Source organism: Talaromyces stipitatus, genomic scaffold (assembly GCF_000003125.1).
Source record: "Talaromyces stipitatus ATCC 10500 scf_1105507295511 genomic scaffold, whole genome shotgun sequence".
NCBI lineage: Eukaryota > Fungi > Ascomycota > Eurotiomycetes > Eurotiales > Trichocomaceae > Talaromyces > Talaromyces stipitatus.
The window spans coordinates 2156527-2178226 of NW_002990119.1; the positions used below are offsets into that span (position 1 = coordinate 2156527).

At 44.4% G+C, this 21700-nt stretch overlaps 7 protein-coding genes across 7 annotated transcripts, besides 5 other annotated features; 1 reads left to right on the forward strand and 6 right to left on the reverse strand.

The window, feature by feature from the left end:
* Window positions 1-74: 74 nt before the first annotated feature.
* On the reverse strand, window positions 75-2561 carry TSTA_105100 (plasma membrane channel protein (Aqy1), putative; the record flags this gene model as incomplete). Its single annotated transcript, XM_002486491.1, has 4 exons — window positions 2347-2561; window positions 2135-2288; window positions 1361-2081; window positions 75-1310 (listed from the first exon to the last, which is right to left on the reverse strand). The coding sequence occupies exons 1-4, from the start codon at window positions 2426-2428 to the stop codon at window positions 75-77; spliced, it is 2193 nt and encodes a 730-aa protein (XP_002486536.1). The 5' UTR covers window positions 2429-2561.
* A 106-nt stretch (window positions 2562-2667) lies between these two features.
* Window positions 2668-4477, reverse strand: TSTA_105110 (nuclear envelope protein Brr6, putative; the record flags this gene model as incomplete). The annotated part of the gene is made up of 3 exons (XM_002486492.1): window positions 2668-3342; window positions 3392-4293; window positions 4363-4477. The coding sequence occupies 3 exons, from the start codon at window positions 4475-4477 to the stop codon at window positions 2935-2937; spliced, it is 1425 nt and encodes a 474-aa protein (XP_002486537.1). The 3' UTR covers window positions 2668-2934.
* Window positions 2900-2919: a microsatellite.
* A 216-nt stretch (window positions 4478-4693) lies between the features above and the next one.
* TSTA_105120 (uncharacterized protein) lies at window positions 4694-6225 on the reverse strand. Its single transcript, XM_002486493.1, has 2 exons — window positions 5452-6225; window positions 4694-5399 (listed from the first exon to the last, which is right to left on the reverse strand). The coding sequence occupies exons 1-2, from the start codon at window positions 5619-5621 to the stop codon at window positions 5030-5032; spliced, it is 540 nt and encodes a 179-aa protein (XP_002486538.1). The 5' UTR covers window positions 5622-6225; the 3' UTR covers window positions 4694-5029.
* Window positions 6226-7838: 1613 nt separating this feature from the next.
* Window positions 7839-7863: a sequence feature (AT_rich).
* An 854-nt stretch (window positions 7864-8717) lies between these two features.
* TSTA_105130 (GNAT family acetyltransferase, putative) lies at window positions 8718-9462 on the reverse strand. Its single transcript, XM_002486494.1, has 2 exons — window positions 9369-9462; window positions 8718-9286 (listed from the first exon to the last, which is right to left on the reverse strand). Exons 1-2 carry the CDS (start codon window positions 9406-9408, stop codon window positions 8796-8798), a joined length of 531 nt encoding a protein of 176 aa, XP_002486539.1. The 5' UTR covers window positions 9409-9462; the 3' UTR covers window positions 8718-8795.
* Window positions 9463-10011: 549 nt separating this feature from the next.
* Window positions 10012-10631, reverse strand: TSTA_105140 (short-chain dehydrogenase, putative; the record flags this gene model as incomplete). The annotated part of the gene is made up of 2 exons (XM_002486495.1): window positions 10012-10342; window positions 10383-10631. 2 exons carry the CDS (start codon window positions 10629-10631, stop codon window positions 10076-10078), a joined length of 516 nt encoding a protein of 171 aa, XP_002486540.1. The 3' UTR covers window positions 10012-10075.
* Window positions 10632-11127: 496 nt separating this feature from the next.
* Window positions 11128-13468, forward strand: TSTA_105150 (uncharacterized protein; the record flags this gene model as incomplete). The annotated part of the gene is made up of 4 exons (XM_002486496.1): window positions 11128-11256; window positions 11337-11504; window positions 11716-11932; window positions 12117-13468. The coding sequence occupies 4 exons, from the start codon at window positions 11128-11130 to the stop codon at window positions 13466-13468; spliced, it is 1866 nt and encodes a 621-aa protein (XP_002486541.1).
* A 2926-nt stretch (window positions 13469-16394) lies between these two features.
* On the reverse strand, window positions 16395-21344 carry TSTA_105160 (uncharacterized protein; the record flags this gene model as incomplete). Its single annotated transcript, XM_002486497.1, has 1 exon — window positions 16395-21344. The coding sequence occupies one exon, from the start codon at window positions 21342-21344 to the stop codon at window positions 16395-16397; it is 4950 nt and encodes a 1649-aa protein (XP_002486542.1).
* Window positions 16416-18311: a mobile genetic element.
* Window positions 18696-20228: a mobile genetic element.
* Window positions 19041-20009: a mobile genetic element.
* Window positions 21345-21700: the final 356 nt, after the last annotated feature.

Here is a 21700-nt window from a genome sequence, read left to right on the forward strand (position 1 = left end):
CCAACACCACCCACCACAGACGTAAACAACCGCACCTCCAAAACCTCCAGGGAAACGCTATATAAAGAGGCCGATCACTCAGCCTTCTTCATCTCCGTACTCTGATAAGACTCAATAATCCGATTCCCAATCTGCAACGCCTCCTTCCAATTCTTCTGTCTCTCCCAAAACGGATCCGACGGACGCGCATCATGCAACGTTCTAGCTCTTGCATCTTCTTCCAGCGTCTTTCTGGTAATCTTCTCTTCCTTTTCACCCCCAACACCGCTGGTTACATCTTCATTACCTCCAACAGACAACGACTCATCCGGAATCTCAGAAATGAGTGCCTTACGCATCAGGATTTTCTGAATCCGTTCTTGGGCGATACTCGGCATTTCGATTTTGGTCATTGTCTTCTCGACTGCGAAGCGGACGGCGAGGTAGATGTGCTCTGAGAAAAAGATGGTAGTCATTAGCATCCAGCCTCGGATTGGGTTCTGTATTCCGTCGCCGGAGTCAAGGCCCTGGCTACGGGCGAGGTAAACGAGGGCAGGACTGGTGATGCTTCCGACCCAGGCGAGAAATCCCAGTGTATCAAGCCATGGTCCAATGGTATCTGCTCGTTCGGGAACGGGTCTTTTAAATTCTTTGCAGATTTTGAAGAAATCCGAGCGTAGTTCCAGCCAGTTATTGAATAGGAATGACACTGGGACTAGTGGCCATACGGTCGAAAACAATGATAAATAACCGAACTGGATGGCCATTTGTCGAAGATCATCTGTTGTGTCGTATTCAGGCAGATCTGCTTCTTCGCGGACCTTTTTCAAGAATTCGACTTCATCGGGATGGTCATCGTATGCGGCACTTGCTTTTTCGTGACCGTTTGCTTTTTCCTCGGAGTATTTCTTATATTTGGAGCTTAGTCTTTGCAATATGAATGGTAGGATAGTCTCGAGGAAGAAATTGACAATCTGTGCTGTGACTGCGAAATAAATGACTTGGTTGCGGAGACGGTAGGGATCGATTTTGAATTCCGTATGATGGATCGTCTTTTCATCTTCAGGAGAGACAAAGGGTCGGACGGTAGCTCGGAAGATGTCAAGGTATGGAACAATGACGTGAGCGAAGGGAACGTAGACGAATGCTGTTAGGAAAATGGCCAGATATGAAGTGATAAAGTTAATGACGAGCATTTTCTGAATAAAGGCGACATCATGGTCTTCTTTGGTTTCGTAGTTTTCGAACTCTGTAAGTCGTTTGGCCACTCTGGTAAGGATCGTGCTGGCAATTGGCAAAATGGAAGAAAGTAGGACGGTGGGAATGAAGACCTATTCAAATCTCAGTATGACTCTCAGCAGCGAATTGAAGCACTACTCACCAAATATGACTTCAACGGACCATTATAGACCTCCGAGATAAAAATCTCAATCGCAAAGCACGTAGCAATAACCGCCCCCAACGCAACAACCGATACAATCGCAAACGGAATCTGAAGCAACTGCCTTTGCAACCGCTTCGTCCACGGAAACACCGGCCTTAATTCACCAGTAGCCTCATCCCGAATTTCACTTTCAGGCCTAAAACTCCTATTCCGCGACGACAGCACCGAAACCCCACGAACCTGCCACCTCAACGCCAGATCCAACTCTTTCCTCTTCCAGAACTCCACAAACACCACACACCAAACACAATTCACAATCGCGTAAACGGGTGAATAATACCCCAACATAAGCCAAGACGAAAACCCGAACAAAGCTGGAAAGAACAAAAACCGGAAATACGTTTGCAAAAAAGAAAAATAGAATCCAACCTGTTCCCCGAATTTATCACGAATTTGATCGAGATCTTCGTTTGTGAGGAATGTCTTTTTACTCCAGTCCCTCATCCAGGCTTGATTGGTCTTGTCGTCGTGTAAAGGAAACAAAGAGTCGACGTGTTTCCATTTTCCGAATTTGGGGGTTATGTTTGCGCCGCCGTCGTCGCTGGGGGCTGTTAGCATGTAGTATATCGCTCGTAGTCGTTCTGCGTCTGCTTGTGGGCCGGGGGAGGAGTCGCGATCGGGTTGTGTGTGCCGTAGACCGTAGAGCCAGTCGCGGACACTATCAACGTCAGATTCAACTATCATCATGAATCAGATTGGGTAAAAAAATACCGAGTAGTATGTGTAGCCCTGAGTAAACTCTTATGCGGCGCTCGAATAAATATCAATAGTGACGACCTATCTCCAGGTCTGACCTCGGTCTGAAATCCTACTCCTGCAAGAGTCTGCAGGAGGTGATTCAATTGCTCTTTTGCTTCTTCCCGGTCTATACCAATGCTTAATTAGTCCATCGAGTCGAAGAAATCAGTGAAAGAAACTCTTACCAGGTCCCCCAAAAGAATACCGAATGACGTAGTCGACATCATAATTACTCTGAAGGGCGACGTCGTTGGGTGTTGCTGTCATTGCAGCAGTTGCCTTTCTAAGACACTGGAGCTGCTATAAAGAGTTGCAGACTCAACACTAGGAATAAAAGAAGAATAATACTAAGAATGAGGTGCGACGTCGTTTTTGAATGCGTCTCAGAAGTCTTGGCGGTGAAGATGAGATCAGATCTTCGACGACGTCATCCCGCTTGCTCCACTTGGTCAGTTTAGGGTTAGCCCTGGTTGAGATCTGAATGAGATTTTACTGTCGACCGCAATGATATAGTCAAAATAATTGATTAATGGTATATTGTTCAAATATTATATACATGAATAGTTACATGAGAAAAAACACAAAGCCGTAAAATAGTACACCTATCAACCCATATCCTATGCTAGTATTCCTGTACCCGGCCTTGCCAATGCAAATTAATAACAAACCAAAAAGAGAGGTAGCACCAAACTTGTCTGGTATAGGCAGTAAAATAGTCAGATGAATTGCTGAAAGAAGAAAGAAAAGAAAAGAAAAGACAGAGAATCGATGAACTACATCCACCTCTCCCTCTTCGACGGACTAGGCGTACGCGCATGTAGCTCGCGCTCTCTAGATCGACCAGTCACAAAAGCCATATCCCGCGAGGGTGTATTCTCAAGAAGCAGACGACGTGATTGCCGGTCATTATCCTCATCATCGTCCTGATAGTTTCGTTGACGACGTGAGGGACTCTCCTCGCCACGGCCGGGTGTTTTGGGATATTCCAGTGGGTACTGATTACCGTCAGCAGCATACGAAACTGGAGGAGCTTGTCGATGCTGATAAGAAGGTTGTCCTTGTGGATGTTGAGAGTTGGGGTATGGGCGTCGATCTTCTTTTTTCGTATATTGGTGTCGTAATGCAATGAAAGACCAGTTGCTGGCGATTGTAATGGTTGTGATTGTTAAGAGAAAGTAAGACTAGACGATGTTAGTATAGATTCCAGAACTTCCAGAGGAATGAACGTACGAATGCTTTGAAGCTGATCGCATCAACAAAACCAGTAATTATAGCTGAGATGGTCTGCACAGAGACCGTCGCGCGTGCCACCCGGTTCGGATCCTGATCCATACACCGTTCCCAATTATTGCAAACCTCGTTCAATGCCGGCGGTCGACTAGCGAGATTGCAGCTGTTTTGAATGTAAAACTCCTTGCAGGTCGATATCTCAGTAAGTATGTCGTTCCTCTTCGCATCCGCCGCGTGATCGATATCTTGTTTGATCGTCAGAACGAACGAAACGACAACCCACGTCACCAGTGAAAACAGAACCAGGTTCCAGACCAGCTGTAACCAATAAGATAAAATCGCTGGGAGATTGGGATGTTCATCGAGAAAGGCAAAGAAGTGTGCCCATGTGGAACCCTGAGGTGGTAGCGACGGCGACGGTGTCTGCTCGAACTTTTTGGTCTCAAATTTGGACAGTTGCTGCGCTTCTTCCCGGCTACTAGGTCGATCACTATCGTAATCACTATCTCTGCGTAAATGCCGGTTTATATCACGATCACGTATCTTGCGTTTATGAATCCTCCGCGCGTGGTCAGTTTTGTGATTTGTCACGCGAGGAATTTCTCCTCTTCCAGGACTAGGCGCAAATCGACCGTAGAACCGAAACAATGAATTTCGTCTTTCATTCTTGTTGACCTGTATCGATTCAGGAGTACCTTCATTATCGGCGTTTTCAGGCGAGGACATGTTCTCTGCGCCAGAAGAGAAGTCTAGATCGAACTTGCGAGGGGTCTGGAAGGAAGATTTGCCAAAGATCGCATCTGGCCGGTTCGGTGATCCATTACGCTGCGGAGATGGTTGCGAGAAATTAAACGATTGTGTCGGAGCAGATTGCTTCTTCAGCGGGGAGTCAAATACAAATGCTGTAAAATCCGTCAGTTTCTCAAGTCACGCAGCAAACCAAGGGCAAAAATTAAAATAAAAAAACGGACACTTTTTCTGATTATCATGTTGCAGACCAAGCTGATAAAATGGCGAAGTGATATCTCCAGGAGCTCGAGTCTGCCATTCGAAGTCCATTGGACTTTCTGCAGTGCGTCTCTCCATGGTTGAATAATGTGGTTGATGTGGTTGCTATGATAGATGGTTTTGTGAAAGCGGGAAGGGCGAGATTTGTTTGGGGAATGTAAACAGTTCTTGGCGTGGCCCTTCCCGGGCGACTGCGCATCCACCTTATTAGTACAGCTTAGTCCAGCCCTATGTGCTCTGGATTCTTTGACGGAATTTATCTTTGACAGATGGATCGTTACTGGACACTTTACTCCGAGTTTCTAACAAGTTATATTTGGCACGAACTGACTATCGATTTCCGAATGACTATACAATCTTGTGCCAAATCACAACCGATAAAAGCCGATAAAACATCCTGACTGCAACAGTTGAAGTCTCAAAACAAAGAGGTAAAAGAACAAGAAACCCATGTCTGAATCATAATATACAGGCTCAATCTTCAAGGAACTTCAAACGCCGATCGCTCCTCTCTTGATGCCCAGTGATGGTATATACGCAGAACCAAAAAAAAGAAATATACAAACTGTGATGCGGCTCAGTGCCACCTAAAACAAGAACGCAAACGAAATATTCCCGTCATGTACAGATCTATACAGTTTCGTGGTCGATAATCTCGAAATCATCAACGTCGGCGATGTAGCCGGTGACATGGTCATCCTCCCGCGAAACAAACTCGTACTCCTTGGCCAGCTTCTCGGTCACTTTATTCTCGTACTTGACTTCGGCCTTGGAGACGGCGATTGCGAGGATATTGTTTCCCGAAATCGCATACGCAGAGATATCGTCGTCGACGATCGCCATGTTATCTGGAGCGGCGCTCTCGTGGAGGATGGTCGTCTCATCGGAAGACGAGTCGCTGGTCAGCGCTTCCTTGACATCGTGTTGAAAGTATGTATCGTTCGCGTTACGGGCCGATCTGATGGTTGATTCGTTGTAGCGTCTCAGTACAGATTGTGTACTGTCCTCACTGTCAGTGCCGCTTTCAGGAGACACGAAGGGGAGTGGCTTACGCAGAGGATGTAGGAGGTACAGGACGTAGACGCACTGGCCCGGCAGAGTCTTTGGTCCATTTATCAAAAGAGGAAGCTTGCTGTCCATATTGACGCGCTCCATGGGCCCATTTGGCCTTGTGGTTATGGACACGCTTGACTCCCGTAGCTGATCGGCGCAAGTCCGACATGATGTTTATCGGTTTCTGGTGCCCACTTCTTGACAACGAAGCGGAACGAGATTTGCTGAAGTTGATATATAAGAGGCAAATGATGACTGATAAATACCGTATACAAGAAGCAAAGAGTTGATTCAGCCTTTGTCAGATTGAGTCACAGCCTGGATGACTCGACCGTGGCGGGTTCCGGATACGGTTAAGTTGATAAGATAGGGGACAAGATAAGGGAGCGCGTCCGTGCAAGTCGCAAGGACCTTGCAAGTTTGTACAAGGTTGACGAGATGGAGTCTCTGCAGTTATATATTCATTTGTTTGAAAGGTATAGAATCGTCTCCGGGCAACATCGGAATAGGCTCATGGACAATGAAACAGGAACGTGCCAGCTTTGGATGACTTGCGGCGCTGACGCCATCCCTGGACCCTTATCTTATCAGTGGCTGCCTGGGAAACATGGCTACGGAATGTCTTATCAGCCAAAGATCGAAGCGCGTGCCCTCTTTAAGCCTTCACCTGGGGGATCAACAAGTGCGGGGATCTATGTATCTCCGACACTTTTTGAACCATAGCATTCTCATCATACCTCTTAGTCTGCTACTAACATACAGTCATTTCGAATCCAGCTCTTAAACATGTATTCATACAGAGTAGATAAACAGATCCATAGGGTGAAAGTGAGAAGGCAAGAAGTAGACGGCCTGAAAGATAAGGCTGTCAGATGATCGGCCACAGTGTCATGGGACACATTCTAACCCCAAAATAAGGCAAACCTAGATGAATAACCCCCTTCATACGTAGCATCGAACCAGCTAATAATATCGATTTGCTCTGTAACGTGCTAAGTACCAAGCTGAAAAAGGCCAAGGGCAAAACAGCGAGTGACGGGTGAATCTAAAAATAGGTAACCTTGGTAACCCTAACCCTCTTTTGCTCGGAGCCTATTTCGGGACCAAGCCCTAACTCGAGATGTTAATAAGGTAGCCGGTCAAATTGTGTATAGAAGATGGAAACCTCGGTTCTCACGAAGTTAATCTGTGTTTAGTTTCTCATTTATCTTCAAGCAAGCTAGGCTAGTTACTTTCTCGATATGAGAGCTGAAGATTGTTGTATGCGAAGATAAACGGCGGAACTTGAGGGCACGCCAGAAATTGACCATCAGACGATTTGTCCCGATTGGAACGGAGGAGAGAGTATCTCGGTGTGTCATGATTCTTGACTCATCCATTAATATTGCGTACTTATAACTCACTGCATTGAACGTGGGATATAAATATGGACTGGCCGACTCCTTCATGTCAGGATTCGTATTTACCCAGATTATCCATCGCATTCTCAAGATAGCTCATTGCACACACCATCGAAGAAAACATGTCGCAGCACAAAATAGCAGATGAAGACGAGAAATTCGATCCCGGTTTAGATCTACATGGTTTTATCGATATACTAGGTATAGAGAGACAGAACCCCTGAAAGAGAAGAAACATCGAAAACGACTGGTACGCCTGAAGACCATGTCATGAACAAGCTATATGAAAACGACAGCAATGGGCTAACCGATATCCTTTCAATAAAGTCTGGTAAAAGGGATGAGCTCGGGGACGTGAATGAACCCGGAAGTTCTATTTCAATACGTTCCACGGCAATTCGCAGGATCCCGAGTTTCCAACCACCTAGCTACCCAAATTGTTTTAGAGGCGCATACGGTACTTATCTGTACCATAATACATTCCAAATATTGGATAGTCTATCAGACGTCCATAATTATATCCAACGTTCTTTTTGCAACAGTCGAGTAGTCATTAGAACCTTGTATTTGGCGGGATGAGCCTTTCCAAAACTCCAAAAGACGGCTACCGAAGAATGGTCTTGAAAGGGAGTTATGTGGAGTTTGATCTTCTAGACTATCTATGGAACTACTAAAGATTTTGTATTAAAACTAGACGATCTCTGTTGGGATGTGAAATGGTGGAAGGAAGTTGTAGCGAGCAACGCATTGCCGGTGCTACTTTGGGATGGTTTGCTTGTATTCTGTTACCTAAGTCTGTAGCCACTGACATGATACATTGCATCTGAAGATTCTCAGCTTCTCAGCTCCTTTGTACGGGTTTTTTTTATGCATGTAGTCCTCAAGATTCCTCCTATATCTGCGGTTTGTCTGCTCTCGAGAGACTGAAAAGGGTTGACTAAGTATACCTAGCTAAAACGGTACGTTACGGAGTCCTTCAGGAGATGAAATAATAATAAAATATTATTATATCTGCCCCATGTCATACGCTACGCAGTCAGATGATTGCAAGAAAACGGACTATTGATATCATATTAAGGGAATTGGCTTAAGCTGATACGCCATTGTTGAAATTCTTGAAATCTATACACGCCTTGCACCTGAAACTTCCGTTTGCTTCTATTTGTGTTTGTACAGTTCCATTGTAGTATACATCTCCCCTTACTTAGACAGCAGCAGAAAGTGCCCAGGACTCGTCGACGAATCAGTGTCACGAGGTAGAGTGAAGATTATTGTTTTGTTATGGTATTACTTCTTTAACATTTACCATCGAGCAGTTTTGGAAGATACAGCTCGTAATATATGTGGAAGAAGAGGACAACAAGATATCCACAAATCTTTCAAAGTGGATATCATGGATGAGCCTCATCTTTATGTTTCACGTGGGCACTCATTGATAGAAACTAAAATCATCTGTAGCAATAAAACAAAGGGGTGTTATCGGTAACCCAATTCAGAAGGATGTGTAACCCAAATAGCTCGAGTCACATTCTCAATCTAGTAGCGTCCATATAACCCGTTCGAGGCCCTATATCGTAGCCCTAATGCGGCACCGCCAGCTTGGCCGCCATACTATTACACAAATCTGATGGTAGACACTAAGTTAATAATATCATATATAATTACGTACTGAGTACAGCTTGGGGAAGTACAGTACCACGAAAAAAGTGTTGACACCCTCGTGCGGGTGTTACCAATATTAGGGGGTGCCAACACTTTTTTCATCCCACTGTATCTCAGAAGACGCCCTGTTCCTTTGTATCATTTTATACAAAAATTCCTTAGTCAAACATATAACCATACTGTACCTAGGCACTACGAACAAATCAAACACAATAATAGCCTTTTTCTTCTAAGAGACCTATACAGAACATATATTCCAAAACAATTCAATTCAGTGCAATTTACTTCCCGCCATCCGCCAAATTAAGCAACCCCTCTCCATCAAGCATCATCTTCTCCCACTCCACCATCTCCCTTGCCCCCAATGCCTTGTAGAATTTGATACTTGGCTCATTCCATTTGAGTACAGACCACTCCAACCTCTTCCCCTTAATCTCATACACAACCTCTTTTGCCAAATACCTAAACAACGCTAAACCATAACCTTTCCCTCTAGCGGCAGGTTGCACGTATAGATCTTCAAGGTAGATGCCCGGTGCAGAACGCCAGGTAGAGTAATTGTAGAAATACAGAGCCATTCCTACCGGCACTTTTGAGCCGGGTGGGAAAACGAGGGCGGTGTATGTAGATCCCCTTTTCTGTGACTTGGTGGCGGTGGAATCATTAGGAAAAGAGAGGGTAGCTAGTAAAGATTCCTCTGTTGCTTCGACTTGATCCAATGCATTCTCGTACTCGGCGAGTTCGCGAATGAATTGGAGGATGTATGGAACATCTATATACATTCATCAACATTTATAAATTTCGAAGTCTGGACCCTGCAGAAGCTGGGTCCAGTGCGGGGTGTATAGACTCACCCTCTTCGGTAGCCAGGCGGATAGTTGGTTGTTCAGACATGATTCATATATATTGAATTCTTTTCAATACGCTTTCTTTGTCGCTTATAGAGTTGACAATTCGAAGATTATCAGAAAGACGAGGCTTGAGGCTTATATATTCAGTTGATATTGCAGCACGCCCTTTGACAAGCTTACTTTAGGACGGAAAAAAAGTTTTATAGACCCAATGCCCCACTGTGTGCATAACATGAATACTACGTAGTACCGCCTAAGTAGCCATTACCTACATAAACTGAACGTAAATACTGACATCTAAACAACAATTCTCTGCTGATTCTTGCAGCTTGTACAAATCCATCGTCCACGGTGAGATATTGTCCCCTTTATCACAGAATAAGCAACGGTATATCCCAAATCCAAGTCGTGCTTCTCTTTTAGCGCTTGGCAAATTAAGTGGAATTGTTGACCGCAAAAATAGGCACAACATGCTCGGACGCTTGAAGAACGTATTGACAGGACGAAACAAGGACAAGAAAAAACTCTTACTCCTCCAGTGCCAAGTACTTTAGAATTCACTGCCAGTCCAGACCCAGAGATTGGCTCAGTCGGTCACCAAGCTGAAGAACCCAAGTCTGATAACCACGATGCAAACGATCATTGGCAGATGGCGTACAATGAGTTGAGCGAGAGCGACCGGAACACTCTAGCAACACTTCTCCCGGCAATCACAACCGAGCCCCAGGGTTCTCCGGGTACTTTGCAAGCCTGTACAAAGCCGACTGCGTAAAAGTCATATGCGGCGTGACCCCAAATGCCCTTGCAGTTTCTTTCAACTTAGGAACAAGCTGAATTGCAAGCAAAATCGTGCCGATGACACTTACACCCACAGCCTGCTCTGTCCCATAAGAGAGTTTGTATTTGACAGTTGATACTCCGGCATTATTGAGTAACACATCCAAACGGTCGAGTTTGTTGGCACGCTCCACAAAAGCCTTGATCGAAGCGGGGGGCCTCGATATCGAGTTCCCAGACCTCGAGAACATCTGCACTGCATCGCAACGCGGATAAAATCTCGAGCTTGGCTTGTTCGCCCTTCGATTTACTTCGGCAGGCAATGATCACCTTGCTGGCGCCGAGCCGAACGAGGTGTTTGACGGATTCCTTCCCCAGACCCGAATTACCACCGGTGACGATGGCGACTTTGGAAGCAAATGAAGCGGTGGGCTTGGGAACATTGAGCACCCATTGCCGGTGTATAAAATGACCGAAGTAGGAAGGCATACTTTTTTACTTGAATGATTCGAAAAGAAAATGAAAAAGCAAACTTGCACTTGACCTTGCCTTCATCTTTGGAAGGATATCAATGTCCCTGATATAGAAAGCATTGATACAAAGAGAAAAAATATCCATGGAGATGATGGAGATAGATTGAAGTCCATGGAAAAAACCAGATTCTCTGAGTGGCCGATGCAAATCATTTGACCGGGTTCAACACAGACGCCAGGATTTAGGGATACTGACTAGGGCACCGACGATATTGGCGAATAGAAACACTGTAGCCTAGAAATGGTAGTACTACGCTATCTGCACTAACTTGCTTCACCTGAATAATGCATGTTCTTCCCATCAGCGCATTTTCGTATTAATTTGAGTTCACTGACATAAATCCGGGCCACGTAGGTTTCTCTCTGGGTTACTCCTCCAACACTTGTTTCTACCCGGTACTAGAATCATCACCCATATTGACTAGCTGCCACTCCACTTCACAACCCTCACCATGCAGCACGAACGACAGACCATCCCGGATCCTGTGCCTGTGCACCTATACAAAGCTGGGAGAAAGGCCCGAATTCCCCTTTCATGTGACCCTTGCCGTTCCAGAAAGTGTGTAGCTCAACGACCCCGAGTAAATGAGCATAGTCCTAAAAGATGCGGACAAAACTAGGCTAAAGTGTAATCGTGAGAAACCTTGTCAGAATTGTATAGCTCGCGATGAACGGACGAGCTGCAAGTATCGAGGCTCTAGAAACACACACGGCACCGATAGCCCATGATCAGAATAACCATGAAGATTTAATGCAGCACCGGATAGAGCACCTGGAAGATTTAGTAAAGAGAATCATAGCTCAGGGCCAGATCGGTCTGCCCACAAATGTAGCCAATCAGGAATAATACGTCGAGTGTGGTGTCTATTGCAGATACAGGTTCAACCGTAATCGATGGCGTCCATTCCATCTACAAAGTGGCGGATGATTGGCATAATGTACTAGAAGAGGTTTGTCAATTTCTTTTTCCCTGCCGCCTTCTTCCACTTTTGACTTACAGTTTTCTTGGAACGCACGCCTGTACACTAACTCTGGCTTAGATCAACAAGCTGAAACAGACCTGGTCCCAAAGTCAAGATGACCAGACAAATCATGGCCCCCTATCATACACGGAGGCTGATGGATCCAGCTTGCTCTTTGGCCAAGTCAAACAAATAGAGAGAGCAGAAGTATTGGCGACTTTGCCGTCAAAGCTTGAAGTCGATGAGTTGATTAGGCAGTTCTTCGATTATACGACCTTCCCTCTATCAGTTCCTCGTAAGTCATCTTCATACATTGCCTCATGTTAATCGCAAGCTCACAACCCTACTAGCTATCTTGCATGAGCCAACTTTTATGCGCGAGGTGTGCAATTAGCCCACTTGTCTTGCTGTCTTTACTGATCCGCAATAGTACAATGAGCACTGGAGAGACCCTTCCCAAACAAATATTATATGGCTAGGCCTGCTCTTCTCAATCCTCGGCATTGTTATGCTGTCTTACCATCAATGGGAAGAGCCACCAGAGTACGAAGGAGTCTCAGAGTCGCTATTCCAGCTCTACCGGCTCCGCACAGTCCAGTGTCTCCTCATTGGTGATATTGCTAAATGCCTACCATACACAATCGAAACGCTACGATTTAACGCAACCGCCGAACTTAATCGACAAGATGATAATAGCCGCAATCTATGGATTGTGGCAGGAGTAATAGTTCGGGCCGCGATAAACATGGGCTATCACCGCGATCCTTCTCAATTGACCTCCCTTTCTGTTTTGCAAGCAGAGTATCGACGCCGAGTTTGGAATGCAGTAATGCAGATGGACGACTTGGCCTCGTTCCTAGCTGGCTTCCCCTGTATGATGGGAAATATCTACTCTGATACGAGAGAACCACGCAATATTCACGACTGGGAATTATCTGAAGAGACAACAGTTCTCCCACCTTCGAGACCCTTAAGCGAGTGTACGCCGGTGACCTATATAATTGTCAAGGGATGTATAGCTCATGCTGTTGGCCGCATCACCGATTTCAACAATCTTCCAGGTGAAGGTTCCTATGATACTGTACTGAACATTGACAAATCCTTGTGTGAAGCATATCAGAACATGCCCTCACACATGAAGGTTTTTCAAGGCAAGCGAGACTTGAGTTCATTAAATCGTCAATCCGGAATATCCGGCGTGCAGCTCGAATCCCTGTACCACAAAGGAATTTGTACTCTGCAAAAATTTATCGCGAAAGCTAGGTTGGATCCTCAATACAAACTTTCTCGCGAGCGATGCCTCTCCTCAGCCTTGGCAATTCTAGATTATCAGCATCTGTTAGATTCATCCTGGTATAAGTTTTCAGGAGTCAGGCAGATGCTCGCTTTCGCCGCTATGATATTGTTTCTCGAGTTGGAACACGGACGCAAGGGCCCGGATCTTAAACCACCATATGATTGTGCGGTTCTTTTGCATGCGTTGGAGACATCTTGCGCCCTTTGGAGTAATGCGAAAGGGTCTTGTGAGCAGGCCCATGCGGTATATCAGATTCTATCTGGTATACTTTCGAGCTTTCAAACTTCGACGGGGAGTAGCTATTCTCAGAAAACAAACGGAAGTCCCGATTCGACGTTTGAAATGTCAGGACAGAGTTCGCACTTTCAACCACTTGATCGTGGTATGTCCATGGAGAAGGATATGTTCCGGATGTTGAATGGTGAAATGGATATTGATTGGGTTGGTGTCTCCCGTCTGTATGTGCGAAAGTATTTATATACTAATCCAGGTACAGGCTACATGGGATGTGTTCATCGAAAAAGCAAATTTTGAAGACGGGATCGTATGTCAAGATTGGCTAACGAGTTAGATCTCTATCTGAAGCGAATACATTCCACTTTGGATTGGATTCAAGTCTTCGTCTACGGATTGTACTCCCCGAATTCTCTCTTTTTAAACTACCAATAGAATACCCAACATCTGTGAATGACATTGTTTGCATGTATTCATAAATCTTTACTTCTAGAAAGCCAAATTTTTCGTGGGGTTCAGGGAAACAATGTGTCAAACTATACTTTCTAGAGCAACAACCATCTATCAATTGCACATCTCACTTGTTCATCTGGGACAAAGTCACAGATCAAAAAAAACTGCAGGACCATATTCAAACTGAACAGATATCTGATTCACTCGATATTTCAAAGGTTTTGGGTCTCTTTTTTTCAACCCATACATTCAACCCCTTTTGCCTGAAGAACCACGTTTTCTCAACTCGGAAGGCCTTCGGATCTATGATATGCAACTGTATACTGTTAGATTTGTAAATATCATGATGTATTGAAACTTACATTGTAGTTAAGAACAAGGAATGCGACGAGCTTTTTTATTTCCATAAGCCTAATATGTTTGCCTATGCACACACGTCGCCCAGCACCAAACTGTTAAAAGGTTAGAAACAGGTAATTGTCGAGAGATTATGTGGGAAACCAAACTGACCGTCAAAACACTCCTACCAGTTTTTGCTTATGTTTCTCATCCTGCTCGAGCCACCTATCCGGCCGCTAAAATTCAGCATCTTGGCCAAAGGTTCCCTTATGGCGATTAACAACATATGGACTACCACTGATGACAGTCCCAGCAGGCAAATAATGCCCCAAGACTGTGATTCCTCCGTCGGGTACAATACGCTCAAAAGGTAGAGCGAATGGTGGATGCATTCGGATACAGTAATAGACCTAAGGAGTTACCATAGAACAGGAGCCTTGATGCATACTTCATCATAGATATCCTTCGCATTGAGCTCCTTAGGGGAGTACGTGGCGTTAAATTGGCCAAGAAGTGGAATGTCCTGCTTTAATATATAAAGCTCCTTCCTAATCAACTTGCTCATACTATCAATAAGCATTGAAGGGATCAGCTCATTATTATCTATAAAGATTTACCGTCCTTCAGGTTGCTCAAGGAGAGCTTTCCGCAAGGCCTTAACACGGGTCTTAGTATTGTGGGCATATGGAACTGGCTGCGCAGTTGCCATATGCCGTATGAAGTCTTTAATACTCCATCTGGGAGCAGTATTCATGAATTGATAGATCGATTATATACACTCTCCGTTGCTAAGACCAGGCATATATCCGTCAGATAATCCGGATTACAAAAGAGGCAGAGAGATCCGACATTCGATCTTACAGGTCTAAAAAGGCACCTTAGGGCATATATCTGGGCACCGAGATTTCAGCCCAATGTTTACCCCTCATGATAGCTCACAAATCACCCCGCCAAAGATGTTATAAAAACACAGCTTTGAAACTTGATGGACAGGGGGAGAGAGAGAGAGAACGGAACACAGACAATCTTGCTAGTCACTTCTTTTTCCTTTTTTTGTAAAACTGCTATTCAGGATTGGCCTGAAGTTAACCCAACAATCCGACAAAACTGAGATAAGGAGCGTTGATGTTGACCTAAGCTTTGTATAGTAGGCTTAGATGTGTGAATGAATCAATCAATCAATCGATGTGCACGGACAAAAAGCGTGGAATTGATTATCAGCATGCATAGTAGTACTCACTATGTGCATTATGCTGAGGAACTTTGCCACACAACCCGTTATGGGAAATCTATGTGTTTGAATAGCGATCTTACGAATCACTATACGGCGCTGTAGCACGCCGTCGATTCGTACGCGAACTGGTCGGGATTACTATTCTCCGTGCGCTAGAGCGACCAACACCATATAATGTATCTAGGCACCCCGGCCCCCCCTAGTTTCGGGGGTCAGTCTTTTTATAATATTACATTTCGTGCTATATAGCAAGGCTCACCACGTAGGGCAGTTGGATCGCCCTAGCTTACGATATCCTACGCTTCGTGATACGGGACGTAGCTAAACCAACACTATGTTTGCTGACATGGTATGCTCTGATTGACTGGAAAACTCGCCTATGCTCTCTTTCTGTACCCTAACAGAGACCTGAAACTTGGCTGGCGGTTCTAGAGTAACTACTAAATCTGATTCAAGCTTTACTTGGTTTATTGAATCACCAATTGGAGAGAAATACATTCTATACCGAAACATTCAATTGAACTCGTTGGGAGGACATATCACGGCTCTCATAAATATTGTTGATTGTGTGTACAGGAATCCCCAGGTGTTAAGTATCAGCACCGGAATATTAGTTATTCCGCTTCTCCTGCCTGGGGATATCCCCTTTACTTGCATGTAATTATCCTTCTATTTTGGAAATATGCTGATACTGATATAAATGTACACAAAGTACGTCCAAGTGTCATACTGTAAGGGCTCATTCAATAGTCATATTGGAAGCTAAGTACAAGAATACCAAACATGGAGAAAGAAAGAAAAAGCTAGGAATGTGAGGCTATCTGCAAACAAGATGTATTGTTGTGATCACGTGACAGAATCACGATATTGGAATCTTTTGGTACTAGTCCGAACGGGGTTAGGCTCTGATAGGAGTTGTACAATTTGGGTGAGGAATAATTGACTCTGATTTGCACGTCTTCTAAAACATAGCTAACTACACATCTTGATCCTCTTTATATACACATCATAGTGGCAAAGTATCACGGATTTACGGGATAAATGACCATCCTGACTCCAAACTGTAGGCTTGAGTTTGGCTCTCATGTTCTCACGGATATGTCGTTATTCCGAGGAATCATGATTAGTAATGACATCCTGATTGGGATTAGCGTATCAAATATCCAACACACCCCTCCAGGAATGGAAGCTTAGAGCTTTTTATTCCTGTGTCAAATGGCCTATATTCACTAGTCCTTGGTGTTTTCTCCAATCTAGGAACGGCTGACCGCGTAGGATCTTGGTAAGTCCATCTGCAGCCATTCGCTTGGTGTCCACCCATTCAATCCGGAGGCGCTTCTTGGAGATCTCTTGCCTTAGCCAGTGATGATATATATCAACATGTTTGAGATTCGTTCGAAACTGCGGTTCTTCACTAGTCAATAGTGCAACAGTCTGCTTGTTATCGCATTGGATAGAGAGCTCTCTATCAGGCTTGAAGCCAATTGACCTGAAAACACGTTTCCAAACTTGAAGCCTCTTGGCGGCCTCGGTGGCAGCTCGGAGTTCGGCTTCGGTGGTTGATGTCGTGACTAGGCGTTGTTTTGTGGCTCTCCAGTCGACTGAGCCCCCATATATTTGGACCAAATAACCCTCGGAACTTGTACGGTCGGGGTTGTCTCCAAATGAGGCATCTGAGGCACATATAAACGCGTCTTTCTCAGGATTTTGCGGTGGTGAGAATTCAATAGCTAGGAAGCGAGTGTTATAAAGATATTGGATAACCCTCCTTATCTGCTGGAAATGGGCGATTGAAGGATTTTTCGTGTGTTTGGCTAGTTCGTTGACAGCCTTTGCAACGTCGATCCGTGTCATGATAGAGGCATACAGGGCGGATCCAACAAGCTCTTGATAGGCGTGAATCTCTTGATTAGTTGCTTCTCCTTTTGAGGCCTCAATATTGCCAGATATTGGTGTGTCGACGTTGTTCGTGGTGTTGATATTGAACTGACTGGCTATCTTCGCGATATAGGAATCCTGACAGAGCCAAATCTTTCTCTGGGCTCGGTCACGAAGGATCCTAATGTTCAGAAACCATTCGAATTTATCCATTTTTCGGAGCTCGTATTTGCTCGTAAGGCCTTTCTCAGTTTCTTCGAAAATAGCTTGTTTTTTGTCCTTGTCGTAGAACACAAGGATGTCATCAACAAAAAATAGTATAAGAACGCCATTTTTGATAAATAGACATTCTTCATCAGGTATTGGAACAAATCCCAGGCTTAATAAGGTCGTTGTTAGTTCTTTCTGCCATAACCGAGGACTTCTCCGTAATCCGTATAGAGCTCGCCGTAATTTTATGACCTTGCCACTTTGTTTGAAGCCATCTGGACACAATGTATAAACCTCCTCATCCAATAGACTGTTTATGAAGGCATTCACGGCATCGTATTGCACAATCTCCAAGTCGAATATAGCGGCTAGAGCCATCATCAGCCTAAAATTTCGGGCTGCCAGTGTGGCTGCTCGCTTCTCGAGCTCATTGGGCTGTTGTAGATCACCGCGCACACAGATCCTTGCTTTGAACTTTGAAAGTTTGCCATACTTGTCAAATTTGTATTTGAAAACCCATGTCAGTGGTAGAATATGCTTATTTTGAGGTCTAGGAACAAACTCAAACGTGCCTTTCTTGTTTAAAGCTTCAAACTCGGTTTTCGCAGCTTGTATGAACTGATTTTTGAATTTGTGTCGTAAAACGCCTGTCCAATTCTTAGGTTCTGGTGGAAGCTGTTCTGTAAGTGGTTTTTCAAGCTTTTCTAGTGCAGCTAAAAGGATTTTGTCCGTTGTCGAATCTTGTAGCAACTTTTGCCTGGCTAAAAATGCGCGGCTGAGTTTTTTGTGCTTCTTCCTTGATAAAGAGCTTGATTCTGGACTTAGGGCTCTTTTTGACGGTACTCGAATCCTGGGTCCTGTCACTATATTGCTTTCTGAGAGGTCCGCGTTAATCTCCTGTGCTCGAGAGGTACTAAGGGGTTCCTGAGTTCCTGTTGACTCATTCTTTTCGCTTGAATGCTGAGAGGCTCCTTGAGGCGGGGTAGGTAAGTCGTTGTTGACGTTATTTGCTTTTTCTGCATCATGATTGGCTGAAAGCCTTTCCATGGTCACGGGACTTGAAGATTGAGGAAGCTGTTTGTCGCTGGGGATATTCTTATCCTCGTCAACTTCTTCCTTGATATTATCCTCATGCTCCACCCCTCCAGCTGAGTCGATTTTCAACTTCTTCACCACGGATTTCTCACGATTGTCAATTTGTGTCGCTTCTTGGGCTTCATTTTCGGGATTTTCGTGGTCAATATCCATAGTATCCTGATCCGGCTGGGTTGGTTCGTCAATCTCCATGTTTTGTGGCACATCTTGTTGGATGTCCAGTGCTTGACCTGGCCTGCTAATATCCATGGAATCATGAAGTAATGTGCCTCCAGTATTTTCAATATTTGACACAACTGGGCTGACCATGCTTTGTAGATTCATATCTTCGTCAACTGAGTCGATTATATCGTTTTGCTCGATGTCTTCAAGATTTGGTATGTCAACGTTGTCAACGTATCTCTGCACACCTTCTCTGACAATCTCTTTAGCAAATGGATGTTCTGGGTCATATTTCTTCATCTCGTCGAAGATGACGTCTCTGGCGCGTATGACTTTCGATCCATTAGGTCCAGTAGTCCATATCTTCCAGATATTGTGAGCTTCATATCCCACCAAGAATCCTATCTGGGCGCGCAGAGCCATCTTCTCGCTTTTCTTAGTGTCCACTCTGACATATGCCTTAGATCCGAATAGAAACAGATTCCCAACGTATGGTTTCGTCCCATGAGCCATCTCATATGCTGTCTTATAGCCCAAGGCTTTTATCGGAGTTCTGTTTAGGATCCAAACGGCAGCTTTCATAGCCTCTGGCCATAATCCTTGAGGTAAGTTGGCTTCCTGGATTAGGCTGCGAGATTTCATGCTGATAATTCCTCCAGCTCGCTCGCTTGGGCCGTTTTGCTCTGGTGTATCTGGCACGGTGACAATCAGTCTGATTTTTCTCTTTTGAGAATAGTCCCTGAAGCTGATTCCATTAAGCGATGACTCTCCGTCTAGTTGGATCTCCTCAATCCTTGTCTTGAAGGTATGTTCGATCTCTTCAATCATGTTTTCAAGGTTGAAGTTGACTGACTTTGTACGAGTTGTCGTTAGGATGTGAAACTTCGTGTATGGGTCAACAGCATGCAATGCATATGAATCCTTGTTCATTGCAAGATTCATGACAATAATATCCACAAATAACTTTTGGAATGGCCTTGTCGGTGGCGTCATTGGAACTCTGCTGATTTTCTTGCGTATCTTGGTGATTGCACAGACTTCGCATTTTTCCTCGAATCCTTCCTCGTTCCTTTTTTGGAACGGTGCGGTAATGTTTGCTCCCTCAGTGGCCTTCTCTATGTTTTCAATCGATTTATTGGATACGTGGGCGAATCTCTTATGCCATACCTGTGCGGGATCCTTCAGTATTCTTTTGTCAAACGAACTTAAGGCTAACTCCTTTGATAGGGATGTCTTAGAATTCTTATTCGAGTTCCATTCAAGCAGATATAGCTTGCCAGTGCATTTGACATGGCAAAGGTCCTCGTTTGTTCGCTCGCTCCACAATCTGTCGGTTTTTCCATCGTATTTGATACCGTGGCTCCGAAGCTGGCTCATTGAGATAATTGTTGTAGGAAACCCTTCCACATACCACATTTCCAAGATCCGTATTCCTTTGCATATAACTTTATCGCTAATAGGATCTGTTGGGTGAAGGATGTACTGTCCTGGTCCATACATTTGGATCTCTGTTTTTCCGGCCATGATTGTTCGAACATTCGACTGCATATTAATAAGCTTATCCCGTTTATTGGTGATATGAACTGTCGCTCCACTGTCGAGTAAGGTCATCTCCTTAATATCAAGATTTCTGCTTGAGGCTGACAGTGCTGTACTGATCGGTGGATTTAGAGATGGTTGCTTGGCGTTGAGAAGTATGCCAATATACTCATCCGAATCATACAATAAATTTGCTGATTCTTTATTCCCATTGTCATTCTTAGCATCAGTTAAAAATGAGACTTTCGTCCCACTACTGCCTTCTTTTTCCAGTTTCTTCTTGATTCTTTGGAGCATTTTTGCTCTGGGATGTCCATGACGTCGCTCTAGTTGCTCGAACTTTTTCTGTATGGCTTCATCTGGTTTCCAATTGACGGTACGTTTCTTCGAATTCACATATGGGCAATCTTCAAATAGATGTTCCTGACCGCATATGCAGGTTCTCGTCTTTTGTTTGGGTGTTGTGTCTTGTTTTTCCTTCTCTGTCTGGTCGGATTTATCGCCAAATGTCGCCATAGCAATATCCCGTCTGGAAGGTGGATTAGATTTGGTATACACCTCTTCCCATTGTTCGAATTGACTAATAATCTCATCAACTGTTGGTATTTCTATTAGATTGGTAGCTCCAGAATCAAGATCGAATTCGATCATACGGGTGGTCCATGTCTCATAGAACTTGGGTAAAACATTCTCAGTTGTTTTGATGAAGTCCCTGGTTAATCGGTCGTCCGGAATCTCAGTGAATTTGGCGAATTTCATGTCAATTATTAAATCTCGCCATTTCTGAATCAACTCTTTTGGTTTCAAGGAATTTTTCGTCATTATGAGCTCTCGATGCTGCTCATACAGCTCTTCTCGGTTGGTTTGGAGCAAGCTCTTTCTAAGCTTTCGTATTATTTCAGAAACTTCGCTGATTTCTCGAATCATAGGCTTATGTCCAATGTACACAGTGTCGAGAATATAAGAACGCATATGCTTCATACGTTTCTGGTGTTTCTCGTACCGACTGAGTTGTCGTTCGTATGTGTTGGATTCAATCTGATATTTCTGTAATAACAGCTGCGCTTCACTTGTTTTGCTGAAGTCTATCTCAGGCGCAACTGGCTCCGTAGGCTTGGCTGGTGCGGGCTCAAGTACCATCCGGTTTGGGTCAGGGTTAATGTATTCCCATACATTCTCCTTCATTGCCTCCGTGCTAAGCTGTTCGATCCATTTTCTCCAGTCGTCTGTCGTTTTTAGGATTACAATGTTCTTCCTGGTATCCATTGCTAATATCTTGTATTGCTCTTGGATCGTTTTGAACTGTATCACAATCGAGGACGCTCACTGGTTTGGTATCGTGGCTGGCTGTACAAGATTTCCGAATTGAGGATTGATCTGTGAATAGCTTCAAGTGTAGCTCACAGTGATCCCGGGCTCATAACTATTGGAATCTTTTGGTACTAGTCCGAACGGGGTTAGGCTCTGATAGGAGTTGTACAATTTGGGTGAGGAATAATTGACTCTGATTTGCACGTCTTCTAAAACATAGCTAACTACACATCTTGATCCTCTTTATATACACATCATAGTGGCAAAGTATCACGGATTTACGGGATAAATGACCATCCTGACTCCAAACT

Bases quoted from the DNA above. Each gene is read 5' to 3' on its own strand.
- TSTA_105120 (XM_002486493.1), bottom strand. From the start codon at position 5,621: ATGTCGGACTTGCGCCGATCAGCTACGGGAGTCAAGCGTGTCCATAAC. The intron at 5,400-5,451 runs GTAAGCCACTCC...CAGTGAGGACAG, and splicing joins GTACCTCCTACATCCTCTGC to TACACAATCTGTACTGAGAC.
- TSTA_105130 (XM_002486494.1), bottom strand. From the start codon at position 9,408: ATGTCTGAACAACCAACTATCCGCCTGGCTACCGAAGAGG. The intron at 9,287-9,368 runs GTGAGTCTATAC...GAATGTATATAG, and splicing joins CCGCCTGGCTACCGAAGAGG to ATGTTCCATACATCCTCCAA.